The 14,022-nt window shown below is 36.1% G+C and overlaps 1 protein-coding gene across 3 annotated transcripts in view; it reads right to left on the minus strand.

The window, feature by feature from the left end:
• Positions 1–867: 867 nt before the first annotated feature.
• The window catches only part of ITGB8 (integrin subunit beta 8), an 85,251-nt gene continuing 72,096 nt past the window's right edge, over positions 868–14,022 (minus strand). For all 3 annotated transcript variants that reach the window (XM_063726060.1, XM_063726059.1, XM_002818172.3), the window contains 4 exons: positions 11,628–11,853; positions 10,307–10,416; positions 6,688–6,851; positions 868–6,591 (listed from right to left, as the gene is read on the minus strand). In XM_063726060.1, the coding sequence (XP_063582130.1) occupies positions 6,469–6,591; positions 6,688–6,851; positions 10,307–10,416; positions 11,628–11,853 (623 nt within the window). In that variant the 3' untranslated portion in view covers positions 868–6,468. The remainder of the gene's footprint in view (positions 6,592–6,687; positions 6,852–10,306; positions 10,417–11,627; positions 11,854–14,022) is intronic.

Genomic DNA, 14,022 nt, shown 5'->3' on the forward strand with positions numbered 1-14,022 from the left:
TGTGCCTTAAGGACATGTTCATGCTGCAGATAACTAGCCAGACCCATCCCTTTATTTCTGCCCATCCCTTTATTTCCCGTAAGGAATGCTTTTAGTAAATCTTATGACTGGCTTGCTGTCAATCAATATGTGGGTAAATCTCTGTTTGGGGCTGTCAGCTCTAAAGGCTGTGAGACCCCTGATTTCCCACTCCACACTCTGTATTTCTGTGTGAGTGTCTTTAATTCCTCTGGCACCACTGGGTTAGGGTCTCCACGACTGAGCTGATCTCAGCATCTACCACATTCTACTTTATTCTCTTCTTTAGGGTAAGGAAAATCATAGTATATGGGTATTCAATAAAATTCAATTAATTTAAGTCTGACTCTTGAGAATGTGCAATTGAAGGTTATGAATACGTCACACTTAAGGTGGTGGTAGAAGTCTCTGGCACGTAGAAAATGCCTGTTTTAACTTTTAGCTATTTTTTTCAGGTTTTTGTCGTTAGAATATTTCTTCTGTTTCTACTGCAAATAACTATCAAAAAGGAAAAGAACTAGGATGGCCTCCCCTGTTTATCATTGGCCCTACAATTTTCTAGGAGTAGTATCTTTTTGGAATTATGTAATGTCCTCTGCTAATGACAGTGTATAGATGCTATTACATTTCCTTGTGGGACAAAGTACTGTTGTCTGGAAGCTTTGAGAGTAATGTAACACACAGTAAATAAGGAAGTGTTTTTGTGTATTCTTAGATTTTTACAATTTTATTTTAAAACAGAATTTCATATCGATTAACACCTACTACTAAACAGAATGATGCATTAATTAAATGCCTTGTCCTAACTGTTATAAGCTCTGTTAGAAAAATAAACATCTCACAACAAACTACAGTGTCAGCTCTTTAATAAATACATAAAACAGAAGTTAGTAGTCAGAGTTATATGAACAGGTTCATAGTATATTATGTGAAAGTATCATATTCTCCAATATTCTGTATCATTTAAGACAATTTAAGTTACGTATAATTCAAAGCCAGAAATAATAAGAAATATGTTCAGTGATAATTTGCTTCTTTCTTAGAGCAATTTTATATTCAAATATTTAATTTAAAAATATATTCTATATTAAATTTATTTTTACAAACGCAGTATTCGTTAGGTGAAACAAAATAAGTTTTTATGTTACTGATAAGTTTAATACATTTCTAATTTTTTTCAGAAGTTCAAGAAACAATAATGAAGTAGCTAATAAATGTAAAATAGTTTAAAAGCTATGTTAAATATACACAAAATGAATTTCTATATTAATATGTGCAAATGTATATTTTCTTATAATTTAGAATTAAAGTATTTTATACTCAATATTCTTAATAAAATTTATGTACCATACTTGTCATTGTGTAGACTTATCAAAATTTCACATTTATCTGTAGGAAAATGTAAAGTTGGTAAAGATTCTTTACACAAATCACACATTTTCCATCCTTGACAATTGCAGTGTTTTTTTTAAATATTGTTGTATTAGACAATTTTAACTGAAGTAGGTTGTAGAGGCTAGAAACCTGATTAATAGAGCAGTGTTAGACAATTCTAACTGAAGTAGGTTGCAGAGGCTAGAAGAAACCTGATTAACAGAGTTAGCTTACAAAGATAAATTTTATGCAGAAAAGTATTCCAGGTACATAAAAGAGTAGTGTTATTACTCTCAGGTTTACATTAACAGCTGCCCAGATAGCTGAACAATGATTTCATATAATTCAAATAATTTAAATATGCAGTTTTATAACAGTCGTTACATAAGCTTGAAGTTAAAGTGATCAGAGCCAAGGGGGAAAAACCCACAAATGATAAAGCAGAATAAAAAGTAAGAGGACTCTAGAAGAAAGTTGTTTTTCACAGCACTGATTGGTTTTATCATATTTTTCTCCTGCCATTGATACAAGACATGTAAGATGCTGCAAAACCTAACTATGACAGTTCCATGTAATATTTTTCCAGTTAATTTTGTTTAAAAGTGAGATGATAATATAAAAGAATCTCATATAAAAGAATAAAAATATTAAAAATTTGTTAATGAAACGTAGACATACCTACCCATTCTTGTTGGTTAAGTTAGGGTTGGCTGAAATCATTCGCACTCACGTAAAGTATAAATGGGGACCTGAAAGAGCTTTTGTAAACTCAAGATATGCGGGATCTGAGCTGATAATCAGTTAGGCTCCATGTTGAGTTGTGCGTGACTCAATTGTCCTGAAATTTTGCCTTCATATGTTATCATAAATGGGCTCTCAAATCTTTATAAGAAAACAAAATTTGCCTAGATGCATAAACATTTAGGTAAATTTGGATTAGTGTAATATTTATTCAAGCATAATTTTAAACACTGCATCTGAAGTGCCAACAGTTGCAAGAAATTCACAATTTCAGAGATGTTAAATTGAAAAAGTGATGTCTTGGAATCAATGAAATATAAATATGGATATGTATAATCAGTTATACATAAAAATTTGCTATAGAGGATTATAGAAGGAAAATTATCTGAAAGAATGTTAGCTATATCTCAGCGGTCTGCATTGCATAAAATGGAGTTCTTAAGGTCCATATAAATAAGGATAATTGTAAATTAAATATTGAGTCAACATAACAGAATGCAATATGCACATGATTGAGCTCCCATGTAACTGTATTTCACTTGATACTTTTATGAAAATGTATATATTCCAAATCCTTCAAAATGAAAAGAAGCTCAAACAGTTGTGAAAATTTAGAATTCTTAGATTTTAATGGGTGTGTCTTTGTTCAGGGGCAAAGACTCGAATGAGCTTTAAGATCAATTAAAGATGCCTGGAAATGAAGAACTTCATTATACCATTAAATTCAGTTATTTTTCACTATTAGACTTATTAAGCTTGAAGCTTTAGGAAATCTCTTGGGACGAGTGAGTGGGAAAAAACAGGAGTAAGAAAAGAAAGAAAAAGCCTTTGAGTCTAATCTACTCTACCAGGTTCCAGGAAGAATATAATTCTACAGAGAAAATTCTTCATAGTCTATCATAATATATTTCAGTGTCTGATGGCTGACTGTTGTCTTACATAAGGATATCTTCAATGGATATTAAATAAATATTAAAAATATATTTCAGATTCATTCTTTGAAGGATTGCATCTCATGCATCCACAAATTTTAATGTTGAGTTTTGGAAAGTTGCCTCCAGAAACATCTACTGTGTTTAATCTTAGATTTTTTTTTTGTTATTTTAGTAAACCAAAGATAAACTGAACATTTAAGACATAATCAGATTTTTAGTGAATTTTTAAGTCTTCCAGAAAAGTCTATGACTTAATAAATATTAGCAAGTTTCCAAAAATATAACAAATGTTTATAAATACATGTGCACTGCAGTGCAACGGTGTCCCCAGAGAAATAAAATGCATAACAAAGCAAATGTTATGTTGTAGTGTATGTATGGCACATTTATAAATCATTACATACTTTAGGGCACAAAAATGCTGCAGTACTAAAAGTGTTGTTCAAGTTCTCACTTCTGTTAACAATTTAAAATTTCATTAATTGTGTTTAATATCAATGAATCTCAAAAGGCTCCTGTGGCCATATTAGTTGAAAATAGACTCTATTTACATACATTATTTAACCTAAGAGTACCCTGTGTTCCCTTACCATTTAATTAATTCTAACTAGTCAAATATTAATTCTCATCTCACAAATCATTACACAGGAAGATATCAATTATTCAAGTAAAATATAAGCCCTACAATCTTTAAAAATTAGCTTTTTAAGTAAAAACAAAAAAGATAAGCACAAGACTTTGCAAGCATAACCACAATCATTGTCTAACATTGAGTTGCCTATAAGGAAGTTTGTCCCTTCCTATGGTAACAGCCTTGGTCCACTATAAAGTTAGTGCAAACAAGTGAGGGTGTAAAAAAATATAAACCCTTGATTTTTAAGGATTTCATTTTGTTATACTCTTTTTGGATAATTCATTCCAAACAGAAATTTGTTTATTGTTCATAAACATCATAATGTTCATTTCAAAAATTGTCATCATCTTAATGGATATCTTACACTTTTTTCTTTTGGAGGGTTGTCAGGCATCCATCCATTTTCCTTTTTAAGAAGAATGTTATGTGTATTAGGCTACTAAATCCAATTTTTACATTATTTTTAGTGATCAAAGGTTTCTTATACAAGTGACTCACAGTACTGAATTATGTCAATCTCTCATTTGAGGAAGGAAATGCAGTTCCAGTTAGCATTGAAATTGCTTGGCTGTAGAGGACATCTAACAGAGCTGCTGTGTTTATTGGCTCCAGAACAACTTATTATAGGTTTTTCAGTTCTCTTTAGGGTAGAATATGAGATGGGGTTAGTCTTCATCAAAATGCAGTATCTAGTACTTTAACTCAAGTGCTGGAAGACAGCAAATCTTGGAAGTTAATTATAAAAAGATATTTCAAATAGATTCCTTTGTTGTCATGGGCAAAACTGTATATCCACACAGGACTGTTAGACTGCTAGCCAATAAAATCAGACTAAGTCCCTAGGGATAAGATAAGTGTAAAGAAATTTCCATTGGGGAAGACAGGGCTCATGGCCCGTGTATCAAGGTCTCAAGCTGAGCACTGGAGAACTCCAGGGAACACTGTCATACAAGCTATGGTGCGAAGGAATTCCCCTGTAGGTATGCCATGCTTCAGTCTCTTAAGAAGCTGATCAGCATGAAAGACTGGAAGCTGATTATGGACAATTCAGTTTGAATTATTCTTTTCTATTTTGCTTTGAACTTTCCTCATACACTTAAGACATGAGTAAATCACATTGAAAAACATTTGCCAATTGAATATTTTAAAGATTCAAGAGGTAGCATGATATTGTGCAATGAACACTGGCCTGGCAATGAGAAGATAGAAACTCCTTTCCAATGTGGCCACTTTATCACTTGAGTGTTTTTTGAGAAATTGTTTAAGTTTTCTGAGGCTCAGTTCCCTAACTCACTAAAAAGGAGAATTAGCAGCCTGGCATGGTGGCTCATGCCTGTAATCCCAACACTCTGGGAGGCCGAGGAGGGTAGATCACCTGAGGTCAGGAGTTTGAGATCAACCTGTCCAACATGGCAAAACCCCGTCTCTACTAAAAATACAAAAGTTAGCTGGGCATGGTGGTGGATGCCTGTAATCCCAGCTACTCAGGAGGCTGAGGCAGGAGAACTGCTTGAACCCGGGAGGCAGAGGTTGCAGTGAGCCCTGATTGCACCATAACACTCCAGCCTGGGTGACAAGAGTGAAACTCCATCTCAAAAAAAAAAAAAAAAAAATAGCTTATTTCTAAGATATCATCAATTCTCCAATTTTGTACTTTTATGAATTCTGGCAAGAAGGGTTGGAGTGATTCTGGGAAAGAAAATCCTTAGGCTGCCTTGAAGGGAGAAGATAATATAGCTTTTCATTTAAAAAACGCTGATATCTACTTGCAATCAAAATCTAAGAAAACATTCAAAATGTGGTACTTTGCTTGAGGCAGAATTTCTAAATATCTTGTGAATTAATGATAAGATAAATGAAATGGCCAAACAATCCCTTCAGTTTACCAGGTAAGAAGATACAAAACTCCACACCTGTGCACAATGAAGCTATTCAGGTTTTGATGATACTTTACAGTGTCCCCTATTAACATTCAGCTTTTAAAACTAGTATTCTGATAAAGTGACATTGTATTATTAGTTTTTTATGGCAGTAGTAACTTAGCACTTAATTAATCCAGTCATCTGTGACATATATAAACTTATCCTGTAAAAAAGAAAACAAAACATAAAGGCAAAGAGGAGAGAATGCTGGAATTAGTATCCATCTTGCAAAAATAAGCAAACCATAAACACACATGCATAAAACTACACACTTTAAAAAGCAATATAATCTTTTAAGATTAAGGTTTTATCTGTTCACCTCTTGAAAGAGTGAAACACGAATCATTTATTCATCTAGCTGTTCTTGTCTATTCAACCACCAACTGTTGAAGTGTTTGGCAACCTTAGAATATACTTGCCAGATTATTTTTTTCCTCACATGTCCAGTGCAGGGATTACTGTACCCTTGTAGTGACACAATGCTAAACTCTCTCACAGCATTGTTCTCTCTGGGAAGCGTAGGGATAACAGGTACCTGTAAAGTGTAATCAGTGCTCTTCAGAGGATCTACATTCTATGCTGATCTAAATAAGTTATATATTACAGTAAAGTGCTACAATGACACTAGTCTCAAACAGTAGTAAGACACATTTTTCTCTGAAAAAGTCAGCAGCTATGTGAGTCACATCATGATGAGGATGCTTGTCAGTCTTCGTTCGAGTGTACAACCAGCAATTGGCATGGCCGTGAGCAATTTGTCTCCTCCTGTGACTTTTAAAATTATAATCTTTAGGAGCAATTATTAAAAATTCCAGTTTCCCATTAAGTGTTTAAAAATCTTTTTTTAGAAGTTGCACCTGAAAGTTTCATGAGCATTTAATTTGCTGATATCCATTTTTATTTCTTCAGGCTTCTCACGTCGGTAGGTTACTGCTCTTGTGCAAACACTTTGCAGAATCAACTTATCCTTAATAGAGAAAAAATATTATTATTAACTAAGGGCCTAAATATTGTAACTAGGCAATAACATACTGTTAGCAATTCTTTTTTAGAATTCACTGACCTTTTTTGAGGCTGACACTCTGTAATCTGATGAGGACTTAATTTTGTTACTATTCCATTGTAGTATCACCTGTCTAATGATAAGGACTTTAAGCAACCCAATCAAGAATGTAACTATGAAAATGATGAAAAATATTCTCAAGTAGCTTGGGCTGGAGAAACATTCTGTAATGAAGCAAACAAATAAATGGATTAAAAATTGGAATAAGTATATCCCAAGAGTCTATCAAGTAAATAATGTTCACACCTCAATTAATAGTGCCAAAGATATTTGCAAATCTACATTTTCAAATCAGGGGATTGAAATTACCTTTGATTCAAAACAAAAAGCGCTCTAATTTTTCTTGCACGTTTACTATGAAAATATTTTCAATAGAAAACCCTCCTTTGGAAAATAGCCATGATTAAGGTATTCAATCATATTATTCCTTTGCAGCTTGATTCTTTAATTGTATTAACTGGAATATGTCCATGTCCCATAACCAAGCATAATTTTATCCAAGACAGAGGACTAGTTTTTGTGGTGTGTACTATTGATCACTAAATGGAAAATAGGATTTTAAAAAATTATTGAGCAGTTCTGGGCCTTAGGATATGTTTCTCTTGTTATGCTTGGTCTTCATTTGTTCCATGCCAGTAATGGAAAATAAAGTAAACATCTGCAGAAGCTAAAATCAAAACTACTCTAATAGGTGAATAAATATTTCTTCAGAAATTGCAGTGTAAATTTTCATTCTTATTATACATGGCTTCTCCAGGAAATAGGAGTGTCCAATTTGGGACAACATGAAAATATCATTCTTCATTTTCATTAATTTACTTTTTACTTGTCTGTTAACTACACCTATTCCATTTGCCTCTAAAAATGCACTGTATATTTTAAGAACAAATAATACTTAGGACAAATAATTAGTAGCTGGAAAAAGAAATGTTGTGTTAAGAGGAGGGACATGCTAGATCTCATTTTAGCACCAGATCTTTGGCACACCCTCATTGCCAAAGATCTGGTGCTTGAAAGTCTACAGGCTCTGTTGTTGCCAGAGGCATTACCCTAATCTAAGAGGAAGATGGTTGCACAATAGGCAAGTATTCCATGGAACTCACCAGCTGCCCCAGATTCATAAAATTACTTTGTGGTTAAAGAGGTATGTGTTACCCCCCCACCATTCTCCAGAGTTTGGGGAACTCATCCAAAGTTCCAAGGTCTCCCTGAGAGGGCCACTAGGGAGGTGACCTGCCAAGGCTTAGCATAGTGGACGACCCAACCAATCCTGGGTGATTTGGGTCTGAATTTCCAGTGAGGACTAAGTATGTTTTTGAATAAGGCCAAGCTCAGTGATAAGGGAAAGGGTTCCTCTCAAGTGAGAAGACTTAATTAAGCCTATTTTTTTTTTTTTTTTTCGTGATAAGGTACTTTGAAAGAAAGGTCAAAGGCTATCCCAGTGCTACAACTGGAATGGAAACACCAAATGCCAGTGCAGGTCTCTGTTGCTACAGGTCTCACAGAGAGAGAATCCAAAATATTCTGCTCAAAGATGGTGTCTTTTGAGGCTTCCACAGTGACTTCGGGCTTATAACATACATGCCTTTTGTCTGACAGACTGTCATTTCCTCTGATTGATTTAGGACTACTCAGTCAGCTAAGGCAGATCATCAGAGGGGGCACGTGGCTTGATCCCACTTACTGGCTTCTCGCCTGGTGGGAGCTCAGCCAGAGAGACTGAAAGAACAGCCTTTAAGTGCGACTGAGTGGATAGATAATAGAGGTGCCTAACAAATGCCCTTTCCCTCTCCTTGCACAATAGTTGTGAAGGGGAGGGGTGGCCCCTAGCTACTGACACATTTTAGAAATATTTCTAATGGGTTAGAACAGAGGGCATTTTCAGAGCTCAAATCTGCATGCATATTTAAATGCTATGAGTGGTCAAACATTCATGCCTAGCCCATGCTTCCCTTAGTTTAGGTCAGGCCGGGGCTTTTCCTAAGGAGCTTTAAGAGAATACTTTTTGTAACAACACTTAAGTCAAAGTAGTGTTTACTTAACATAATAAATGACATGTTGATAGTAAGGCCCTATTTATTAGAAAGGCACTTGGCTTTCTGGAGTGATTGCTGCAGCTCCAGCTGGCAGCACATGGGGCTCTTTTCAGAGCCAAGTTCATTATGGGATAAGATCAGTGTGGATGTGAGGGAAAAAGGAAACAAAACTCTGGAGAAAGTTTACTCTTTTGTGCAGTCTCTCTAAGAGCCGGAATTTTTCTTACAGGTTGGAGAGACTTGAAATAATAGTTGCAATAGGAATGTTTAATAAAGATATAATTTCAAGGTTAGTTGCTAATGCACGTGGAGTTCCACACCTTACCCCTTTGCAAAGTAAGGTTCTGGGTTCTAAATAACTTTTGTTTTGTTTTGCTTTTGTTTTTTTAAACAGCTTTATTAAGTATCATTGATATACAAAAACTGCACATATTAATGTACACAATATAATGAGTTTGCGATTCAGTTTTTTAAATCTCCCAGAGATGGTACCCTGTAACCACTGAGTATGCTTGCTATGGTGTGGCTGAGTGGTTAGTTTTCCCCTCTCCTCCACACAGCTGAATTCCCATGCAATGTACTTCCATGGAAAGGCATCCAAATACATTGGCTGTCAAGGCCTCAGTGAACCAGAAATATGAGTTCCCCATGTAAACTCATTTCACTAAGAGATAAAATCTGCGGAGCCATAATTTTCCTTCATAATCCAAACTTGCTTCTAGTTCTGAACTTCCTCATGTCTAATCAATATTTGCTTTCATGTTTCAGGTGAAGCCAAAAAATTCTAAGTAATGATGATCTGCTTTTACAAAATATGTAACTTCTAAAGGGCCATTCCTTCCTAGTACTTCTCACTTTGATAAAAATATAGCTTAAGGATGAATGATTATAAATGTGACATAATGAAAAGGGTATGGAACTTTTGGTTTGAAGATCTTGATCTAAGACATGTATCTTAACATTACTAGTTAAGAGATAGTAGCCCTCATACAAAATTTCCCTGAGCCTCAGTTTCCCCATCTATAACATGGAGATTATACCAATCTCAAAGAGTTGTATGACATTAAATGAGCCAGTGAACATGAAGGAAGTATCTAAGGTAGAAGATGACACAAAAACACACATTTTTTATTGTTATAAAGAATAAAGCAATGTTTCATAATTTGAAAATAAAGCCCTCAGTCCTCTTTTTTTTTTTTTTTTTTTAAATGGGGTTTCTCTCTTGTTGCCCAGGCTGCAGTGCAACAGCATGATCTCAGCTCATTGCAACCTCCGCCTCCCAGATTCAAGCGATTCTCCTGCCTATGCTCCTGAGTAGCTGGGATTACAGGTGCCCGCCACTGTGCCTGGCTAATTTTGTATTTTTAGTAGAGACGGGGTTTCACCACGTTGGCCAGGTTGGTCTCGAACTCCTGACCTCAGGTGGTCTACCTGCCTTGGCCTCCCAAAGTGCTGGGATTACAGGTGTGAGCCACCACACCTGGACCAGTCCTTTCTTTAGCATGGTTAATTATGGGTCTTTTGGGGGAACATCATCCTCTACAGACACTCTTCTGTGCTTTGATTATTAAGCTTTGGCCTACCTGAAGTTTGGTCGACATAATGCTGTTGTTCCATGAGAGCACATGAGGTTTTGCACTGATCAAGTATAGCCTGAGACAAATTGTGAGGGTGAAGGCATTGCATACAATTCCTGCAAGGGGAAACAGAAGTGAAAATATTTATTCTTTTAAAAGGTGGTAGACTATAATATTTTCCGCAAGAAAAAAAAAGACAAAGTAACAATGCAGAAACAATTCAAATTTTGATTATGTTCATTAGAACTAGCTCCATCATTACATCGAAGGATTGCATTTCCAAATGATTTAAATAAAGTACCATGCATAATTCTAAAAAACTTACTTGAGCTACTAATCTGAGAAAGTCAATGGTTTAAAATGTTGAATAAAACAAACTGGAAGTTACAGTGTTTAGATTAGAAGTCTTTGTGCAGATCCCAAATTGTTACTGAAAAATTTATTGGCACAAAACAGTAATGTCACCTTCATTTAACATATCACCTTTCATTTATATATCACTTATTTCTAGGGTGCGTCACAGACACCATTGTTCTTTATCATTAAAATATTAAAAATAAGGCCGGGCACAGTGGCTCACGCCTGTAATCCCAGCACTTTGGAGGCCGAGGTAGGTGGATCACGAGGTCAGGCGATCGAGACCATCCTGGCTAACATGGTGAAACCCCATCTCTACTAAAAATATATATAAAAAAAAAAAATTAGCTGGGCGTGGTGGCGGGTGCCTGTAGTCCCAGCTACTCGGGAGGCTGAGGCAAGAGAATGGCGTGAACCCGGGAGGCGGAGCTTGCAGTGAGCTAAGATCGTGCCACTGCACTCCAGCCGGGTGACAGAGCGAGACTCTGTCACACACTCACAAAAAAAATTAAATACAAAACATAGCAGTAACAGCTAACATTTATTCTATGATTGCCATGCATCAAGGACAAAGGTGAGTTTTTTTATATGAATCATTTGATTCTTTCACAGATATACAGCAAGGTATTATTACTATCCTCACTTTTGATATTAGGAAGCCGAGGCACAGAAAATTATAACAAGTTGTTCTAGATCACACTATTACTAAATAGTAAGCTGGGTAGCAGGCAACCTCTAATTTCAAAAAAAGCTAAGGTAGTGAGTGTCCAGATTTACTCTGATGCTTCCACAGCTATCCAGGGGTCAAAGATTTGAATACAAGTCTTCTAATTCACAGCATTTCTCATTTAATTCTTTTTTAGCATGGTGGTCGCAATGTATCCGGCAACGTTTAAGATTAAGGAAGTCAGAACAAAAAAGGACAAAAGTAGCTATTCTTTGTGTATGTTTGGAGTCAGAGAAATCATACCAATTTTCCTTGCAGGCCGTATAACAGGTGGGGCAGTGTTCACAGAAGCGGCCGATGCTCCTGGGATCGGTGCACTCACACCTTCCACACACACACGTGCCTCTTCCACTGCACACTTGGCCCTTTGAATTGACACAGTGCTGGGCTGCTGCTGAAGGGCACTGGCACCGATCTCCTTCCCAGCCACTGAAGCATTGGCATCTGCCTGCTTCACACTCTCCATGCCCTGTGAGGAAGACACCGCAGGACCTATGTTATCTGGATCACTGACTTTGTAAAGAGTTTTCAACCATGGATTCCTGTATCATCTCCATGGAAACGCACTGACAGTCCAATGAATGGAAACAACATCACTTTTTCGTTGGTCTGACACAAACAGTGCTGGATTTAGGAGGATCTGTTTTCAAAGCTGTTCTACTGTAGATAATCTTCCCATGCTAATGCACTCTGCTAACAAGCACGAAGGGAACCCCTGCTTCAGTGGCTGCCAGACTACTTGAATGTCATTGCATATTCAGTTTTACATTAAAAACACACATATCAAGAAACTGCGAAGGCTGAAGTAATGTTAACTGCCTGACTTGAAATTAGAAAAAATACAAGTATTTGATATGGCTTCCATCCCCTATTCTCTCAGTCTTCTGATGTTGCTGAAGGCCTAGGATAACTTTGCAGGACGGTGATGCAAACCTTTCTAGTGCTTCAGTACTGCTAGTGCCATGTTTAAAGATCAGGTCTCTTGAGAAGTTGAACAATTGCTTTCACATCCTCAGTGCATTATTTAGTAAGTTAGCAGAGCAGATCCTCCTCTATACTGTGAGCTGTTCTTAGATGGTAAATGAAAAAAAGGAGGAAAGATGGTGTGTGTGGTGGGGGAACATTATGCATGTGAGGTGAAGAAAACACAGTTACACATAGTTAATGGATTTTAGACAGTAAAAGTATCCAAAACTTAATAGGCCAATGTGCACTAGAAATCGTCAAAAGGGGGTACATTTCACATGATTATATAGGAATTCTGAAGCTTATCTAGCCACAAATCAACCTTCCTCTTTTCTCCCTCTCTCCCTTCCTTCCTCCTTTCCTTTCTCCTTCCTTCCCCTCCTTCCTTCCTTTTATCTCTCTCTCTTCCTTTCCTTTCTTAGCTCCCTCTCTCTCTTCTTTTATTGCTGAGCACCTCACAGGGTAATTGTTCCACAGATTCTACTGTAGGACAAGCTCAATTTGCTAAGTGTAAAACTAATGAGGTCCAGGCCAGACAAATGTCGGCCAAGCCCTCTGTGCTGTGCAGACTTATGCTGAATCCTCGCCAGCAGGCCTGTGAACATGTGTTTTTATTCCCAAAGGAGACTAGTGGAGAAAGTACATGTCAGTTACGGTCTGCACTTACACAGAAACAATTCAAAGCAGATTCTCACTGCTTGTGGGTCAGTAGTATCATACTCGTATAGAAAAGCTAGTACATTCGATATTTCACTGCAAACAGAGACTGGGACAAATACTCAAATGTATTTGAAACCCTCTTGAGAGATTGACAGCTGTGGGACGTGACTTCAGAAAATTCTTTCTCTTCACTGTAAAATAATATTTTTCCTCCCTGTAAAATACAGTAGACAACTGCTGGTTCATTCTAAAGTCATCCATAATCCATCCTACCCATGATGTCAGTTACAGTTGAATAAATGTTTGTATATTAAAATATTCTATGTATGTTATAGAATAAAAAGACAATTTTCCATTGCACATTTAGGTGATACAGGCCAAATTTTCAGCTTAGACTACATTATAACATTTATTTTTTATAGGTTTGTTACATCCCATGTGCTTATGATGACATGTTTCCATTCATCAATAATTTAACAAATATTTATTTACTAAAATGCAAATACTAAAAAGATGTTTTTCTCAATGAGTAAATTTAGCATATTGTCACAGGAAAATTATCACAGAACTCAGATGACAGGTAGTTTATTTAATTCATTTAAAAACAGTATTTTGTTTTAGTTTGCTAATGTTGATTAGATTTTCTGGAATCTAACCTGTAGGTGGCAGTAAATTGAATGGCCCAAGAGTAATCTTGGTATTTTTATTTTAATTTATTTCATGTTTAAAATTTGGTCTGTGTGTGGCCTCAGGGACGAATCTTTTAGATTACTTAGTAAGGCAGTATTTTCTTGAAGAATGCTGTCCTTTGGCAGTTTTGTTGCTGGTGGTGGCCCAAAATAAACTGGAGAGGCTTAAATTACTGCCAGCTTAGAATACCATTTATAATAATGCATTAAGGATTTTCATATGAATGAAAAGTATACTCTTATAGCTCACTCCCCATCATCCTGACAGAAATAAAATCCTCTGAGCAAGCTGGAGGGAGTGACCATTTACCAGAATGAATCAG

This window comes from Pongo abelii, chromosome 6 (assembly GCF_028885655.2).
Source record: "Pongo abelii isolate AG06213 chromosome 6, NHGRI_mPonAbe1-v2.0_pri, whole genome shotgun sequence".
Lineage (NCBI taxonomy): Eukaryota > Metazoa > Chordata > Mammalia > Primates > Hominidae > Pongo > Pongo abelii.